Source organism: Anolis carolinensis, unplaced genomic scaffold, assembly GCF_035594765.1.
Source record: "Anolis carolinensis isolate JA03-04 unplaced genomic scaffold, rAnoCar3.1.pri scaffold_20, whole genome shotgun sequence".
Lineage (NCBI taxonomy): Eukaryota > Metazoa > Chordata > Lepidosauria > Squamata > Dactyloidae > Anolis > Anolis carolinensis.
The window spans coordinates 276,169-296,051 of NW_026943830.1; the positions used below are offsets into that span (position 1 = coordinate 276,169).

At 41.8% G+C, this 19,883-nt stretch overlaps 1 protein-coding gene across 4 annotated transcripts in view; it reads right to left on the reverse strand.

Moving 5' to 3' along the window:
- agap2 (ArfGAP with GTPase domain, ankyrin repeat and PH domain 2) overlaps positions 1–19,883 on the reverse strand; it is a 150,380-nt gene that overhangs the window by 27,061 nt on the left and 103,436 nt on the right. For 3 of the 4 annotated variants that reach the window (XM_062966419.1, XM_008103516.3, XM_008103515.3), the window contains exons 2-6: positions 7,718–7,776; positions 6,359–6,446; positions 5,677–5,762; positions 3,626–3,767; positions 1,651–1,785 (exon numbers count right to left, since the gene is read on the reverse strand). In XM_062966419.1, the coding sequence (XP_062822489.1) occupies positions 1,651–1,785; positions 3,626–3,767; positions 5,677–5,762; positions 6,359–6,446; positions 7,718–7,776 (510 nt within the window). The remainder of the gene's footprint in view (positions 1–1,650; positions 1,786–3,625; positions 3,768–5,676; positions 5,763–6,358; positions 6,447–7,717; positions 7,777–19,883) is intronic. The other variant, XM_062966418.1, reaches the window with a different exon arrangement.

A 19,883-nucleotide genomic window follows, 5' to 3' on the forward strand; every position in this document is an offset into this window, starting at 1 on the left:
AAGAGATATGGGTATAACATGTTCATGTGGGTGGGACTGATGTTCATGGACTCTGCTATGCAATTGGGATAGAGCCAAACAGGTGGGGAAAAGTTCATAGGATTCATTCCACTCATGCTGTCACTCCACTTGATTGCCTTGTATTCCCCTATAGAAAATGATCATGCAATGACTCCAACAACCCAGAACCCTTTAGCACAGCCCTATAACCCAGAATATCAAGGCAGAAAATCCTTTATTTTTGAACTGGATTATCTGAGTCCACACTGCCATATATTCCAGTTCAAAGCAGATAATGTGGGATTTTATTCAGCTGTGTCGAAGGGGCCATAGTAAACTGAAGAGAAAAGCTTAAGCCTTTGTTTTCTCTAAACCAGTGTTTCTAAGGGTATCTGATGCGGGGGATTGGCAATTATTTGTTTTCCAGTATGCCAGGGTCCCAACACTAAATCTTTCCCCATCTGGCTGTAATTGCTTATTTCTTTCCTGGAAACTTTCCATGAACTGGCAACAACTGGATCAAGGACTGGCACAGGTCCAGGAACCAGCACTTTGAGTAGCAGGGCTCTAATCCAAACAGATACATGAAGCAATCTGAGGCTCCTTAAAGCAGTTAATCTATTCCAGGCTTGCGTGATCTTAAATACTCTGGACATAAATTAATTTCCATTACAGCCAGAGAACTGTATGCAAAACCTATGTTTTGACATTCAGTGCTCTACCTCTGGTGCAGCCATTCTAGTGTCAACAGAAACAAGACCATGAACCAACAGCTTTTCACACGGAAATCACAAACTGCTTGCCTCACCAACTGATCTGCAGAAGCTCATCTCTGAGAACATCAGGGGCTGTGCCAAGGCCACCCTTCCCTTCCAGCCACAGGCGGGCAATTCAAGAGCCAGCTCTCCCAATCCTGAACAGACTGGGACACAGCCAGTGGCTTTGGCTGCACAGACATTCTCACTGCTCATCTGCTTCCCAAACGTTTGCTGCCTTTTCTCATATCCAGAACAGCTTGTTTGCACATTTACTTTATTTATATTTTCCCCAGCACAGGATTCATGGTGGCTTATAACAGGTTACAAGAAAGTAAAGCAAAACAACTATTAATGCACCAGTTAAAACCATTCTGTTTAACAATGCTAGTTAAAATAATTTAAAGACGATGTGTAAAACAGAATGCAAAAATCAGATGTTCTAAGATCAAAATCACAAGTACATACCAACAATTCTTACAAAAATGCAAACCAATAGAATACACTGTAGAGGCAGAAGGTCATATAAAATTGGCACTATGTGTGAGAGAGTGTGGACTTCCAGATACTGTACTGCTGACTTGAAACAAGCCAACATGGCATGATGGAATTTGCAGGCCATGAAAATCTGGAAGGCTACACATTCCTCCTTGTACATACAAAAATACTTGTATGCCTATATGCCAATCACACATAATGTTTTACACCACTGAAGTGCAATAGATATTTCACTTGCCTTACCTCATACAGAGTTTACGTACTACATGCTGTGTCTATTTACCACAAATATGTTTAGAAATATGTTTTTCTTGATTTCCTGATCACTTTTGCTGGCATGAAATCCAGGGCCCACCCACTTCCCCACCTGAAAAACATGCCTTAGGAAAGAACTCACCTTCACTAAAAACACGATCAACATTGAGCCCATAAGTAGCACATGTCTCATAGTAGAGACATCGGCGCATTTCAGTGCACAGAGCCCGTGCTCGGGAATCTTCAATCACACGTGGGTTGTTAGCGCTGATTTTGTCTGAGCAGGACAAAAAAAGAAGGAAAAATATGTCCTTTCACTTCTCAACTGGACAAAAATCCACTGAAATCAACATATTTTTTTTTTTGTAAATATAGAAAGGATTAGGGTGCAACTATTATTATTCTGCTCTAGCTGCATTCTTTCTATGTTGCATTCAGTTAATTAACACAAAAGGAGGATTTCCTGTATATGTTCTCTAGTTTTCATGCTGTAACCCTTTTTAATAAGTTTAGTTGGCATGGCACAGAGAATCACAAATTCAGAAACTGGTCTTAGTTTATTTTAAAACATGGCTTCAATTCCTGCAAATTTAGGATGTTTCCTTTTCCATCAAAAGTATGAATACTTGAACAATGTAATCTGATTCTAAGCTAGGTTTCAGTCTTTGCTGCTCCTCTTACTTCTGTCTGATTGCTTGGTTCCTGACCTCAGCTGGCCTCTTTATTCTCCTCCAAGCATTTGCATCAGTACCTTGACCCTGCCAGACAGGTAACCTGGTAATTAGCAAACCTGTCTGCATTTAACTTGGCTTCCGTGCAACCTGGATAAGCCCTGTGGCTTCCCCGAGCCTTGGATGAAATCCAGCATAAAGGATGTCACTTCTGCTCCAGTGTCTAGCACCTGCTAACAGAGTGTTGGGTCACCACTAAGAGTCAAAGAGCCACGGTTCAGCCTTGTCCTGGCTGAACTGCTGACCTGAAGGTTGGTTTGCTGACCTGAAGGTTGCTGGTTCAAATCCATGAAATGGGGTGAGTTCCCGTCTGTCAGCTCTAGCTTGCAGAGACATGAGAGAAGCCTCCCAGCAACAAATCTGGGCGTCCCATGCACCAGTTCTCTCACACCAAGAAGTAACTTGCAGTCTGTTCTCAAGTTGCTTCTGACACGATTAAAAATAAAACCACTAGAGTCCACAGATAGTCCGAATATCAGGGGAATCCCCCAGTTTTAAGTGAGGGTTTTATCTCTACATAATAATCAAGAATGCACACAGATATGTATCCTGTGGTTGTATTGCACTCTTCCAAAACTTATGCTGTCTCTAATGGCTTGTTTGAATTTTTTTTTGGGGGGGGGGGGGGGGGGAGTGAGAAACCAAAGATACAGGCCCTCCAGTGGTCAAAATGGGGAACGGTCTCTACGTCATGTGCAGTTCTGATTTAGCAAAAGCGGGATTAGATGAAATCAGTATGCAATTGAAATGTACAAATATATTTATTTTCAAAGTAATTCACAAACTCTGTAAGGGAGACGTTCAGTCATTCTGGGGGTCCTGGTTTAGATGCTCCTGGTTACCAGCTACTTCTCTCTCAATCTCTTTCACAAACATCTCAAAAATACAAATTGAATTATGCAAGGAGCAAATGGGATATGCAATAGAATACTCAAGAATCCTCTGCCCAAATGACTAATGAAAGTGATTCAGGATATGTGGAAGATTCTTTCCTTAAAGTCATATTAATTTTCCAACAATGTAGCTAAAAGAAAGCTTTGCAACCTTCCATGTGGATGCTGCCCAGTGTCCTGAGTTCCCTTGTCTCCCAGCCCCACAGAGATATTCTGCATTAATCCCAAGTAACATCTTGGATCCATACTCATCATCACTAATAGAGTTTAGAACCCCAGAATATGCCTAATATATTGGTAGGAACTGAAACAATATAAAAACCATTATCACCACCAATTATTAGTACGAGAAAGAATATAAAGCACTGAAGACAACTAAAGGCGAAAATCAAAAGGTATTTGATGCTTTTGGTTGAAGGGTTTGCCCACCTTTCCCCAATCTTACTCAACAGACTCCTGCTTGGTTTCAGCAAAGGCCCCTTCCTCTACTCACCTTGAGTGCCCACAAGTGCAAGAGCCATGTCTGAGACAGCACGGTAGTTCGTGACAAGCCCATAGTACTGAGTCAGTTCTTGAAAACTGGCCTCGTTCTCCAGACTGAAGACAAAGATAACGGCATCTGCCCAGTTTGCAAACTGCAACAGAGGTTGGAAAGGAAGAAGCAGACAGCAAATCAACAACAGCTATTCTTCAAACCAGTAGGTATAAGTTCAGGATGGCACACCAAGGTGAGGGATGATACTGTTCCAAGTTGACCTCATAAACACGCAACTCCAGCTTTGCAAGCCAATTCCAGCTGTTCAACTATACTAAAAGTCATTGAAGAACATCGAGCCATACAATGCTTTCACTTCAAGTTCCCTACAGTTAATTCTTTGTAGCTCTGCTTAGAGTCAAACTAAGCTTGGCAGGGGCAGCTATATTTGTTTAATCCACAAGGCATGTGGAAACAATGGGTCACTATCCCAATTTCAGAATAAAAAGTGTGAGTATGTGAGATGACCTGATCTTTCTTTCCATTCCATTGCCCACAAGAATAAGAATTCCTGTGCCACCAGGCAAGGAACAGGGATAAGGAGATGGCTAATAAGGTGAAGATGCATTTGCTCCCTTCAACTGTGCTTCCATTTGGAAGTAAAAATAGACACACGCCCACATCCTCCAAGTTTTACATGAACATTCAAGACAAGTGACTGACAGACATAACCTCCCACCCTCATCCTCACTGATTAGCTTGACTGGCAGATGAGTACATTCTCTTTAAATGCAAGCCGAGAATGTGGTATTTTCATAGCTTCAACACAACCTCAAATGGGTTGTAGTTTTCACCTTTTGTAATCTATAAAATGCTAAATGTCTGCTGGATGACGAGCAAGCTGAGCAAAAGGACAGCTGCACCACAAACAAACAGGAAACCAGTTCTGACACAAATCCAAAACTTAAGCTTACAGCATGGAGGATCATATGTATGAGTCTCCCCTTCACAGCTATATACAGTTCTAATGACAATCAAGAAATGTAGAGATGTTTGTGTCATCCTGCGTTTTTTGATTTTTGAGAGAAAAGAGTCAAAGTAACTATTATGAGGCATCCACATAGACATGGTTATTTATCATGTCAGAAGTGAACTGTGGGTACAGGTATAATGTATTTAAAAACACAAATGAACTTGACATTATACTAGATTCCTTTGACCAGAAGCTGGCCACTTGGAGTGCCTCTAGTTTCACTGTGAAACTAGAGGCAACATTTTTGTAGATGACCGATTCTCTCACACCAGAAGAGACTTGCAGTATAGATATGGTGAGGAGATGGTAAGAGAATGCCGGATTCTCCATAAGGTGAGTGGTTGTTCTGGCATAGTGAAAGTGTGCTGGATCACAGTCTCATGTGAGAACTAGACATGAACAGCTTTACAAATTAGCTCCTTCCTTGGATTGCTGTGACTTTACGGGGCTGTGTGGCCATGTTCCAGAAGCATTCTCTCCTTACGTTTCGCCCACATCTATGGCAGGCGTCCTCAGAGGTTGTGAGGCATATTGGAAACTAAGCAAGGGAGGTTTCTATATATGTGGAAGATCCAGTCTTCTTGTCTGTTGGAGGCAAGTGTGAATGTTGTAATTAATCACCTTAATTAGCATTTAATGGCTTACAGATTCAAGGCCTGGTTGATTCCTGCCTGGGGGAATCCTTTGTTTGGAGGTGTTAGCTGTCCCTGATTGTTTCCTGTCTGGAATTCCCCTATTTTCGGAGTGTTGTTCTCTATTTACTGCCCTGATTTTAGAATTTTTTAATGCTGGTAGCCAGATTTTGTTCATTTTCATTGTTTCCTCCTCTCTGTTGAAATTGTCCACATGCTTCTGTATTTCAATGGCTTCTCTGTGTAGTCTGACATGGAAGTTATTCCATGGTAGCTCCTCCCTCCCTCCCTTCTTTCCCTTGTGAGTAGCATTCAGGGGGCTGCAGGCAAGTACTTGGGCCACTTGCTCTCATGTTCATGGCTACTATTTTGCCACAGATTCCTAGGCAGTGGAAGAGCATTACCTTGGCATCAGGAGGCCCTGCTTCCTCTCGAATCAGCAAGAGATGGCTCTGTCCATCCACCACCACTTCCTTCTTAAACTGCCCCCCTGAAAAACAGAGGAGGACAAAGTTGCAGTAGGGAACAACTGAACCACCAAACTAAGCTGCCCTTTTGAGTGGAATAATCCGAGGGACAAATTAGCCCAGCAAAAAAGGCAGCTGAAACCTGGCAAAAGAGGCAGAAGGCAACCAATGGATATGGGGAGCGGGCACCAAAAAAGCCGTCTTGTGGTGACAAAGGTCCAATTGAAGTATTAAATATTGGGGTGAGCGGGCTGTTCAAGAGCTTAGCTCACTGATTGGGACTGAAGCCATGATTCAGAAATGGGCCTCTTTAGCATGGCAGCTACCGTTTTGACTGTACGGTCAGGGACTTGGGAGCAGAAGGCAGTGGCACAATGGCCAGATCGGCTGAAGATCCGGAAATGTTTATTTCAGCTCAATGGTAGCAATGCTATTCTGTAAGATCAGATATAAGCCAGCTTTCTTTGTTGTATATCTAAAGAAAAATGGAAAGGTCCCCTCTGAATGTCTCCCATTCCTAAGCTTTGTGAGCAAAGGAAGATTCTTGAATGGAGAGATAAAAAGCGTTGGACCCAGAAGAAAGAGCACACATTTGGGGACAAGGAGAGAGGGTCCTCACCCTCGGTAGGTTCGAGGCCCAAGTAGGAACCAGTCAGATAGCGATGCACAAGTGCAGACTTCCCACTCTTGATGGTCCCAAGGATGCCCTGTGGAAGTCAAAGAACACAAGTCAGCGCAGGATGGCACTTTGCATAGCAGTTTTTGAGAAGCTTCCTTGAGTCTCAAGTTCCTTATCTACTTCCTGTCCAAGATAAAAACTTAGCAGGAAGACAATAACATTTTCATTGTATGTCTTTAAGGTGGTAATTCCGCGTGGAGTCCCTTTGGGGAGAGAGGGCAGGCTATAAATAAAGTCTTCCTATTTTTGTTGTTGTTGTTATTAATTTAACTTTCAATTTTATGATTACAGTTTTTAGAGAGGGAGGTCAAAGGGAGTTGATTTTAATTGGTGTGTATGTGACATAAGTCATGGATTGGAAAATGGCTGACTCTACAAATTGTACGATAATACTTATATTGCTGAAAAAATTATAGTAAGAACATATTATTATTATTTTAAAAAAAAGATCTTTGATCTCACTTCCCATCACCATGTTTAGGGCCAGAATCAGAAGAGTGGGGCACTTCCTCATAAAAAAAGGCTCATGAGTAAGGAAGGGCAAATCACTATTTTTGAACTGCATCATTTTCAAGTATGTATTGCTGGGAAAGGTTTTATTTTTGGACTATAGTTCTCATAATACCCTAGCCAGCATGGCTACCCACAAGGTTAAACTGCTGAGCTGCTGAACTTGCTGACTGAAAGGTCAGCGGTTCAAATCCAGGGAGCGGGGTGAGCTCCTGCTGTTAGCCCCAGCTTCTGCCAATCTAGCAGTTCAAAAACATGCAAATATAAGTAGATCAATAGGTACTGCTCCAGTGGGAAGGTGACGGTGTTCCATGCAGTCATGCCAGCCACATGACCTAGGAGACATCGATGGACAATGCCGGTTCTTTGGCTTAGAAACGGAGAAGAGCACCACCACTCAGAGTTGGACTTAATTAGACTTAATGTCAAGGGGAAATCTCTACCTTTACTATGTTCACATTAAAATCCAGATTTTTTTTATAAAAAAACCCCTATGCTCTTTCCCCTCCCATTCAAAATATGCACATCTAATATTAATGGCATTGTACTGATTTAACTTGTATCAATTTTTACATTATGTTGTGTTCTTAAAATAAGCTAACAAGTGTGAATTAACTGAATGCAAAACCAACACTGTGACCATACACTACTTTTGCCCAGTACAATCAACATATGTATTAATTTACAAAAACATTACAGGACAGGTCCCCTGCCTTGAGCAGAAATACAGTTTGTAAAAGTAATTGGATTTCCAATTTAAAAAATGAATAAAGAGCAGCAGTCACTTACAAGTCGTAGTTCGGGAATGGTGCGGCTGAGAGTCCATTCTTGGCTGTTTGCAACAGCTTCTAAGAAAAGAAAAGAAAAGAAAAGAAAAGAAAAGAAAAGAAAAGAAAAGAAACCCAATTAATACTAAATAATATTAAATAATAAATACATGCCTAAAATGCAAAATGAAATCAATGACTATTTCAGTGTGTCAGTATGGTAATGTCCACATTTTAGGTTGACAGATGAACATGAGCAAACAGTGAATTACCTGTTGTTCACAGCCTTATAGTAGGTTTCAAGCTAAAATGTTAATTTCAGATGTTAATTTGCTGGCTCACTTTGAGGCCTTGGATCTCCCATTTGATGAGACTCAAAGCATGTCCTCTCTCCTCCTCCCAGGTTACAAGGCTGGACATCCTGCCAGATCTTTGCTCCAAGTTTTGTGAGGAAGCAGGAAGTTCAGGGACAAAAGACTTATTGTGGAGGGCACAGCTGAGGCAACGGGATGGGTGGAAGAGGAGATACAAACACAGAGAAGAAAGGCAAGGATGCAGTTTCCCCTTACTCCATCTTCACATGCTCTCAGCTGCTCTGCTTCTTCACCCTTCAGCTTTCCCACATCTGACAGTAGCGTCTTTGTGCTACTTTGGAGGCAAGAAAAAGATCTAGGAAGGCAGCTGCAAATGGGTACACGCAGGAATACAGGAAGCTTCAAGGCTCCCGTGGGATAAAAAATGGCACAGCAACAAGATGCATCAGTCAGGGCATAAAGAGCCAGTTAAAGGCAACATTTGGGTAGCCAGGGATGCAGGAAGTAAAACTAGAAGCAGGTGTTCTTGATGACACTCTGGGAAGGTTGCTAGAGGACGGAACCAGAATATTTCAGCCTCTTCAGCATCAGCTCCCAGGTTGAAGTTTCATTGAGAGAAACCCAGAGATACTGGGAAGCTCAAAACTTTTGTTGTGAGTTTCAAGTTGCCGATCCTGGCGCTTTTGCACAGCAGGGACTATGGACAGGGAAAATGTAGGGACAATGGATACATGGGTGAATAGCAAAGGTAACACATGTAGAACGTAAGCAAATGTCTTAACCAAAAGAACCTGGAGAGATTACGCTCAATGTAACTCTTATCAAGAAAGAAGATCTCCCCTTCTCTGAGTAAAATGCTGAAAGCAAGAGCTTTGTCTGTCCAGAGAGAACCCAAAAGAAGCACTGACCCCTGTTTGGTCTCAGTTGTGGTGCCACTTTTGGCCTTTTTGAATGCTTGGGTGGGAAAACTGCAGCCACAGCAGCTCTTTGGTGTTTTCCCTCAAAGATCTACTGAGATAATAAAGGAGGTCAGTGCTTCTTTTAGGATGGACTAGACCAGGGGTCCTCAAACTTTTAAAGCAGAGGGCCGGTCCACAATCCTTCAGACTGTTAAGGGGCCGAATTATCATTTGAGGAAAAAAACCGAACAAATTCCTATGCACACTGCACATATCTTATTTGTAGCGCAAAACAACAACAATAACAATGAAAGAACAATACAATATTTAAAAATGAAAATAATTTTAACCAACATAAACCTATCAGGATTTCAATAGGAAGTGTGGGCCTGCTTCTGACCAATGAGATAGTCAGGTTAATTAGGATTGTTGTTGTTGTTGTGTGTCTTCAAGTCATTTCAGACTTTGGGCGAGCCTAAGTCCAAAATTATTTATTTATTCATTTACTACATTTATTTACTACATTTATATCCCACCCTTCTCACCCCAAAGGGAACTCAGAGCAGCTGTATGTACATACAATATATTATATTATTAGCATAGCACAATATTAGCATTATACTATATTGAACTATACCACTATACTGTAATATTATATGTAACATATAACATATAATTAATATTATTATATGATATTATTGTTAGTATTGTATTGTATAAAATGATAATATTATTATCAATATTATATGTATATACAATATATTATTAAAACTGATATAAAAATATTATATTATAAATGAGGGCGGGGGCCAGGTAAATTACCTTGGAGGGCCGCATCCGGCCCCCGGGCCTTAGTTTGGGGAACCCTGGACTAGACTCTTGCCTTTTGCCACTTGACTCAAAGAAGGAGATGGTTCCTTTTCCAATAGAGTTAATACTGTACCTTAACTTTTACCCAAAAAGGAATGTTTCCCTTCTCTAAAAAGAGTGGCGAAAGGTCTTTATGAATGACTGAGCAGGAAAATGGCAGTGGTCAGGGCCATCTGGCCCATGGGGTGGTTTCTTCTTCGTGGAATGACCCTTGATTTATTCACACATCACATAATAAACTGTTATTTTGGTCCCAAAAGCCATATGGTAGACATATGCCCAAGTACATATGGTAAATTCAAATATATGTTCTTACATATTGTTCTGGTGAAAATATAGGCAATACCAATTTATATACGTATTCACATACATTTTTATTTCTTGACATTCTCATGGTGGATATTTACACAAAAAAACAGTATTTGTAGTTAATGAAGTTCTCTGGCTGGGAATTCTCAAGGCTCTTTCCTGAACTGCCATTCCCAGGATCCCATAAGATATTGTCATGACAGTTAAAACAGGATTACAGTGCTATAATAGTGCAATGTGAAAGGGGCCCATTGTCTTTCCCTGTGCCCCAGCGACTCTGAAGATTTCAATATGGGAAAGAGGGCAGCCTGATGGAGTGATATCATTCTTGGCAGTACAGTTAGCTCTCTGTCTCCACAGATTCTGCATGCACATCTTCAACCATTAGCAGCTTGAAAATATTCAAAGTAAAAATCCCAAAAGCAAACCTTAATTTTACCATTTTATATAAGGGACACCATTTTACTACAGGATAGTATATAATGGAGCTTGACCATCCTGGAACCAAACCACAGTGGATACCAAGGCACCACCCTAATAAAACTCCTGCAGTTTGGTTTCCAAGGCCTGGTTCCACTCCACTACGATGCAATATTCAGCAGCAATCCTCCTACTGTTGAGTCTCACATCCATCTGTGTTAATTTCCTTGGCAGTGACAAGCTGCTGCCTACTTCATATAAGAACAATATGTACAGCTGGTATTGAATGCACCTCGGAGGGTTCCGCCATTACCAGGCCATTACCATGACTGAGTTCCTGAGAAGCCAGGTAGCTATGGGCAAACAGCTAGGTCATCTGGGAAAAGAACGGATGGGAGTAGGTGGATGAGATGAATATCCATCACGACTATGATTCTTCAACTGATCCAATTTGGTCACTTGTACAGTTAGGGTATGGTTTTTTTAAAAAATCAGAAGCTTAACTTGCATTTATATGTGAAACTTTATCACAAAATCAAAAACGTGAGTGATAAATAATCACACTGCAGGTTAATGATCTGATATTAACCTATTACCTAATTATTATATGCAATCCCTCATATCAGTGGTTCTCAACCTGTGGATCCCCAGGTGTTTTGGCCTACAATTCCCCGAAATCCCAGCCAGCTAACAGCTGTTAGGATTTCTGGGAGTTGAAGGCCAAAACAACTGAGGACCCACAGGTTGGGGATTATGAGTAGATATTGTAATGCAAGAAAGGCTACTCGTCAAATGTCAAATATCAAGGGAAGCATGTCAATTTCAGCCTTAGATATCCGGCTTGATATCTAATGATCAAGTATAATGACTTATAATGACAGTCCTCCCCTCATTGATAATCACCGTGCCTGACATATTTTTCTCTGCTCCTTCAGTTGGTAATAATTCTATCATTTATCCTACCTCTGAATCTCCCATTTAACACTGCAACACTTTATTATCTACCTTATCAGGCTTATAATTCTACACCCCTCGCACTTTTGCCCAGTTCTCTCTTAATTTGAATTGCCTTTTTGCTTTTATATGGTAGTTTTTATTTAATCACTGCATTGTTTAAAATTGTGTTTTATTCTGTTTACATTTCTCATTGATGATGTATGTTGATGTATGTATTTTATCCTGTTTTATTGTGATTATCTGGGCTTGACCCCATGTTGGCCGCCCCAAATCCCTGCAGGGAGATGGAGGCGGGGTATAAAAATAAAGTTATTATTATTATTATTATTATTAGTAGTAGTAGTAGTAGTAGTAGTAGTAGTAGTATTCAAAGAATTCAATTTCTAGATGCGCATCTTGGATCAGGTTTGCTCCCTCTCTAGTAACATACCATCACTTGACAATCCAGTCACATCTATTCACAGTGTGGATGAATATTTTGCTACACATTCACAACTTATTAAAAAACTTAGGAAAACAAAATCACGATATTGTTCTCACCATCACTTGGAAGGATGTTCAACAAATGACCAGTTTGACTGAGTGGCAGCCAAATGCCCAACTGTGATGGATGTTAACTTCTATCTACCCCCTTCTAGCATGGGTCTCATTTCTGAAATAACATTGCCAAGGTGGTGCAATGGGTTAAACCCTTGTGCTGGCTGAAATGCTGACCTAAAGGTTGCCAGATTGAATTCGCGAGACGGGGTGAGCTTTTATCTGTCAGCTTTAGCTTGCGGAGACATGAGAGAAGCCTCCCAGCTAACACATCCGGGAGTCCCTTGGGAAACTTCTCTGTAGACTGCCAATTTTCTTATACCAGAAGCAACTTGCAGTATGTTCTCAAGTCGCTTATGACATGAAAAAAAGCATACCTAGAACTGAAACATTCTGACCTGAAATCTTATATTGGTAATTGTTTCAGAAGAGTGTGTAACGGCAGAAGGACACATTTGGTATATGCCCAGAAGTACTCTATTCATGTAAGTCAATATGGCAATCGGCAAAGCTGTAGCACAAGGGAAGTGGTTATGAAACAAGCACAAACATTAGCCATGGAAAGAATAAGCCTCCGTGTCAGATTGAAAAGATGAATTTAAAGCAAGGTGGCCTAGTGTGATGTTGCTGCAATGAACTCACAAAATCTTTACAAAACTCTTTCCTAGCATGAGCCCAAATCTGAGTAACAGGGATCACATGACCCTTGAAATTAATTACCATGGCCTGGCGCATATGGATTATAGTGCCTTTTGCAGCCATGAACTCACAGAGTGGGATGAGGGTGTTAATCCATTTCGAAATAATTTTGTGCCAGCCGTGTACTCTTCCTCACAAATGCTCATAATAACACTCTCAGTGACATATTGCCAGTATCAAAACAATTGACAGTCTTGTCGTTTGAGTCCTCTTGTGTTTATGATTCGTCTCTCTGGGACGGTCAAAATAGATTTGCTAATCATCCTAAGGGTCTCAAATTCAGGCCAAAAGCAAGGTAAGGACATGTTAAAATGAAACAAACAAGATGGCCCTTTTCAAATCTCTGTGACCACTGAAACAACTGCAGCTCTGTTCTTCATACTCCCCAGGAGCAGCAGTTAAAACGTCCGTCCCCATGTGGCTGTGGGAAGAGCAAGGAGCGCTGTCTGTGGTGCTTCAAACCACCCGTTTGCCCCCCGGGGCCAATGTCTCCCTGCATGCTGAGGCGAGAAGGTAAGTCCCACAGCTTTCTTCTCTGGGCAAGCCCTTCTCCTGCGTTTGAATCTTGAGTCCAGCCTTTTAGCCTGTCTGGCCAAACCAAGCCCCCCTCTTGTGCACCTGAGCATCACAGACGAACACAGACAGCCATGGACAAAAGCACGGCGAATGCCTTTTCTCGTCCTGAGTGTGAGTGTATGTGTGTTACTATAAAACTGTTGCTTAGCAACAGTGCCCTGCACATCACCAAGGAAACCAGAACGAAAAAGGGACACCAATGCTGGCCCATGCTGGCTATTCACTACGGAGACCAAAAGGGCATCGCTACAACCCACTTTGAAGCAATGCCACCACCAACACCCACACCTTCCTATGGCTAATATATGCACTTGCTAATACGTTGCCACCTCCCTGGCAAGCCTCTTTGCTGCATAAGTGGCAGAAATTCAACACGTGCAACAGCATTAAATGTAAAAGGGAGAATCTGCACCTTGGGGTTTGGCCTCATACAGGATATATCTGCAGAATAGAACAAATGCAGCCCCACACAACTGCAACCACTATAGCTCCATGTTATGGAATCATAGGAGTTGTAATTTGGTAAGGCACCAGCACTCTTTGGCAGAGGAAGCTAAAGACCTTGCAAAACTACAGCTTTCTTGATTCCATAGCATGGAGCTGTGGCAGTTAAAGTGGCATCCATTACAGATTGATGATGATAAATGGAAGCTCTTACGTGTGCCCGCGATCCAGAGTCACCCACAGAACAATAGCATGGCACTAAGGTTTGCAGAACAAAAATACGGGAACTTTATTGATTCCAAGAGATCAAAAAAAGAAAGAAAAGAAAGTAGTTCAGTAGAATCTCACTTATCCAACGTTCTGGATTATTCAACGCATTTTTGTAGTCAATGTTTTCAATACATCGTGATATTTTGGTGCTAAATTCGTAAATACAGTAATTACTACATAGCATTACTGCGTATTGAACAACTTTTTCCGTCAAATTTGTTATATAACATGTTTTGTTGCTTAATTTGTAAAATCATAACCTAATTTGATGTTTTAATAGGCTTTTCCTTAATCTCTCCTTATTATCCAACATATTCGCTTATCCAACATTCTGCCGGCCCGTTTATGTTGGATAAGTGAGACTCTGCTGTATATACAATGGTCCCTCTGTCCACTTACAAAAATCCAGTCATAAACAGTCCTTTCTCAGACCACAAATCTGCTTCAGAGAAGAATACAGACCTGGTTGTTCACCCTCTTTTCTCAGCAGCAAACAAACCTCAAAATAGCAAGGCCTCTCTGAGTACACTGCTCTCTTCACTAGCAGTACTCAGTAAGAACTAAAAAAACTTGTCCAAACTGGTTCTGCAGCAGCAGAACAGAAACAGTATCAAATCAATCCCCAGGTCTTTGCAGGCACAGTCAATTGACTTCATGCACTTGATTTTCCAGTCAACACACACAGCACAGTGCCTTTGCAAGTCATGACAGCATCAAATTGCATTCATTCTAAATCACAGATGCACCCACAGCTACTGGAGGTACAGAAAGTCTACAAGAAAAAAAATTAGGGGTGCGGTAGAACAGTGGTTAAAACCGCTAGCTGCAGGAAAAATTGCTGACCGGAGAGTTAGCAGTTTGAAGTCGCAAGTCGGGGTGAGTTCCCGACTGTCATTCCTAGCTTCTGCCAACCTAGCAGTTTGAAAGCATGCAATGCGAGTAGATCAATAGGTATCGTCTTGGGGAGAAGGTAAAAGGGCGCCCCATGCAGACATGCCGGCAAAAAGATTGGAGATGTCTATGGACAGCAGGCTCCTCAGCATGGAAAATGGAACAAGAACACCCTCCCATGGCCGGAGTTGAGCACTACCTCCAGACACCAGAGATGAAAAAGGGGAAGGCCTTTACCTTACCTGTGTATTGTATATCGTTGTTCATTATGCAAAAGGCAATGGATGTTTGCCTTATATGTGTGTTGTAATCTGCTCTGAATCCCTCCGTGGAGATAAAGTGGAATATAAATATGGGTGTATTATATAAAAAGCTAATCTTACAGCATGGAACAAGTACACCTGAGTGGATGTTCTAATTATTATTTTTTAAAAGATTCATAAAAATTTTCCATTAGCTAACCTGAGACAATAACGTTCGGATTCAGGCCACATGGCTTTCCTTGTGACACTAGCATCTGCTCCTTCTGTTGCCTTAAAAAGATAGAATCTTAGAATAACAGAGTTGGAAGAGACCGCGTGGCCCATCTAGTCCAACCCCCTGCCGTGCAGGAAAAGCACAAAGTATCCCTGACAGATAACCATCCAGCCTCTGTTTAAAAGATTCCATGGAAGGAGCTTTGACTACACTCCAAGGCAGAGAGTTCCACTGCTGAACAGCTTTTACAGTAAGGAAGTTCTTCCTAATAGCAGTTCTCATTTTTTGACTATGTGCTAAACTGAATAGGAGCCATAGTGGTGCAATGGGTTAAACCCTCGTGCTGGCTGAACTGCTGACCTGAAGGCTGGCTGTCCAAATCCGTGAGACGGGGCGAGCTCCCGTCTGTCAGCCCCAGCTTCCCATGCGGGGACATAAGAAAAGCCTCTCACAGGATGGTAATACATTTGGGCGTCCCCTGAGTAATGTCTTTGTAGACGGCCAATCTTTCACACCAGAAGCAACTTGCAGTATGTTTCTGACATAATAAAAAAAAATCCAGCTGAATGGAGCATTAAACAGGGGTTAGATCTGGCACTTAAACTTTGCATCATATAATCCTTTCATTTGCCCTCCAGCCAGAGAAACCACATGCATGTGTGATAATGTTCTTCTTGTCTTCCATGTGGATATGAACCAGCAAAACTCCCGCCTATAGAGAACTACACATCTTTCCATGGAAAGTGAAAAGATGTTAAAGCAAAAAGGGGCTTGACTACCATTCCCATCACAGAACATCCCTCTCTTCTCCCACCTGTTTGGTTATATGAACATTAACAAGGGCAGCGAGGCTTGTTTCTCACTTTCCTGGGTCTCCTCTGTTCCCCTTCAAGGAAAGGACTTCCATCATACATCCTGGAATTTATGCAGAGGATTAGCCTCCCGTGAATTCGTGATGGGAAAAATGCAGGCAATGTACCACTGTGTATATACAATGCAAAAACCATGTACACACTCCCGAACAACCTCTGAGAAGTATTTAAAAATATTTGGGCTGTTCACATGGTTGCAGGCAGCCTCTGTCTCTAAAGAGCAATGAGTCCTTGGCTCTCTTTCATGGTTTTAAACTGTAACACACTCAGATGCAACAAAGAGTTTCACCTCACTTGGTTTTATAAAACAGTTCAGTATTGTTCATCTCTAGAGCCATCAGTGAACATGACACCTTTTGGAGTTCGGATTTAGGAAAACCATGCTGCTCAGCCACCAAGGAATTTAGATAGCCATGGTCAAGACCTCCGCCACCCCTCGTTTTTAAAACAGACATTATTAGAAACGTTAGGCCTGTCTAGGGTTGCTGGAGAGAAAACTCAAGGAGACTCCTACACTCTCTTTAATGGATGTGAGAAAGAGGGAATTTCAGCAGTGTTGTTTGTCATGCAACCAGGTAACAAGCAGTATTTGATGAAATTCTCTCTGTTATGCAACTATTTAAAGGTACAAGAACCCTCTCCATTTTTCACTCTGGCAACCCTAAACCCTAATTCTTCCCTTCCTAATATCTGCTTCTATATAGTACATGTTGTGTACGTTTTCCTGTATCAGAGCATCATCCCGTTTGAGAGGGGAGCACAAAATGACTCAACTCAAGGACATCACATCATTGCATCTAAAATATCAGTATTATGTAAAGAGGGTGAAGGAAGCATTAAGTGGAAGCACTGTCCCCTTTCTTCCAACACAGGCATGGGCAAACCCTCCAGTTGTTTTGGACTTCAACTCCTGTAATTCCTAAGAGCGGGCAAACATGTTGGGATTTCTGAGAGTTGAAGTACAAAACACCCGAAGAGCCAAGGTTTTCCCATCTAGTAAGGTATCCTCAAAAACACCAGTTGCATTTCCTGGGCTTTGCGCAGTGGTTCTCAACCTGGGGTCCCCAGATGTTTTTGGCCTACAACTCCCGGAAATCCCAGCCAGTTTACCAGCTGTTAGGATTTCTGGGAGTTGAAGGCCAAAAATATCTGGGGACCCCAGGTTGAGAACCACTGGCTTAGCAGGAGTGAATGGTAAAACTTCAAAAAAAAACCAATGTCATCTGTTTAAACCTGACTAACTAGCTACCTGCAAGGAGTGATGACATCACCAATCCACACCAGCCTGGTCCTTAAATGAGTAGCATCTGTCTTTGGTAAAGTTATTTATCCGACTGATCTAATAAACATTGCCGATCGTTTGACTTCCATCAAATTGAGCTCTTTCAATGACTTACATCGAGCTGACATAATGTGGGCAGTGATGATGTAGGACTTTGCTTTCTGAAGCAAAGACTACCATCCCTATCACTCCTGTTCCACAACTGGTAGGTAAAGGATTTCCCCTGACATTTAGTTTAGTTGTGTCCGACTCTGGGGGTTAGTGCTCATTTCCATTTCTAAGCTGAAAAGCCGGCGTTGTTGGTCGACACCTCCAACATCATGTGGCTGGCATGACTGCATAGAGTGCTGTTAACTTCCCACATATCTGATGTGAGTATGAGACTGCGCAGATTTCAAGATCCTCAGAGATGGCACTTTCTTCGTCCCACTGCGAGCCCAGTTGTATTTGGTGAAGACACGTGGTAGAGCCTTTTTTGCAGCTGCTCCCAGTCTGTGGATTCCCTCTTCTGGGAAGTTGTATTCATGGATTATGCATCCATGGATTCCATCGTCCTTGGCTTGAAAGACTTTGAAAAAAAATTCAAAAGACAACCCTTGATTTTGCCATTTTATATAGGGAAAGGGAAAGGTTTCCCCTTGACATTAAGTCTAATGGTGTCTCACTCTGGGGTTTGGTGCTCATCTCCATTTCTAAGCCGAAGAGCCAGCATTGTCCATAGACACCTCCAGTCATGTGGCTGGCATGACTGCATGGAGTGCTGTTATCTTCTTGCTGGAGCAGTACCTATTGATCTACTCACATTTGAATGTTTTCAAACTGCTAGGTTGGCAGAAGCTGGGGCTAACAGCAGGAGCTCACCCCACTCCTTGGATGTGAACTGCCGACCTTTCAGTCAGCAGGTTCAGCAGCTCAGCAGTTGAACCCGCTGTGCCACCGGGCTCCATAGCCACACTATCAGTTCCACACTGGACTGAGAATTAAATCTTACTTGGCATTTTCTATTGTACTCAAGATTGACAAATTAGCTTGCGGGGACAGGATAAACTGTCTTCTACCTTCTTGGTCCTCCATCTGTCACATGAAGTAGTTGACTGACTCTGCCCAACAACATGACCAGTCCTTCCTTTTGCTATAAAAGTTTTAAAAAGGGATGCCAATGAATGCTCCTTCACAACTGATGAAGACCCCTTGCTGATTTTCTGTGACCTTCTGCTTGGCTTCCAAATGCCTGAATGCAATTTCCTGTTCTTGCCTTTCTTTTCATTGTGTCTCAAATGTGTCTAGTTTCATTTGTGAACTACTTCTTTTGTCGGTGAGTACTTTTAGAACATCCTGGCCTCTGGCCAATACATTACATAAATTAAACTTACTATACAAAATTCCAAGTCAGAGTTACTACAGCTATCTTTGTTGCTGGAGAGGGATGTGTACATATGTGTGTGTGTGATTATTTTAGATCCAAGGAGTAAAGTGTATGGCATATCACATGGGGACAGATGAGGTCACACGGGGATAGATGTGGATAAACTGACAGGAAGGTATGAATGTATGCACATACTTAACACACAAAAACAATACAACTGCCGAGTCAAAGCCCTTCCTTTTTTTTTGCACATGAAAGTCCTAGGGGTGGCAGGCCTGGATTTCTCCTTCCTCTAAAAGCCTGCCTGAGGGTGATAGTGTTCTTTTATCTCAGACTGTTATGTAAGTAAGTAGACAGCAGCATACAAGTGAAGAAGGCACCTTCTTCTACATCCCAAACAGCTACAGCAACACCTCTCCTTGAGATGACCTTCTATGGCCCTGGACTCAATGCTGAAAGAAGTCAGAATGAGGGGACATCTCACAGGAGAATTATATACAGCTTTTAATGCTGGGTTAGAGTTAATAAGATTGGAAATATGTTATAAAATAAGGTATACTTCCAAGCTTGTACTGTTCTGTTTGTTCAGTGATGGTCACCTGCAAAGGAAACATTGTCCTAACCTGACAATGAGTTCCTGTTCACGTCCAGATCCAAGAAACATTGAGCTTTATTTCCACTGACATTGTAAGTAAAATTAAAAAGAAAATAAGGATGGCTGTAAGGATTACCAAGAAACTAAGCCTAAATTTCTGTATGGTACATAACTCTTTATACTCAGTAAAGCATTTCTACACTTTTCCTGCACAAAGGATTTTTATAGGCCATAGCTATAATCCAAAAAAGTAACTTAAATAAGCTTCATTATAAAATGGACGGCAAGAAGATCAAACCAATCCATACTCTAGGAAATAATGCCCGACTGCTCACTGGAGGGAAGGATATTAGAGGCAAAGCCGAAGATCTTTTGGCCACATAATAAGAAGACAGGAAAGCTGGGGGAAA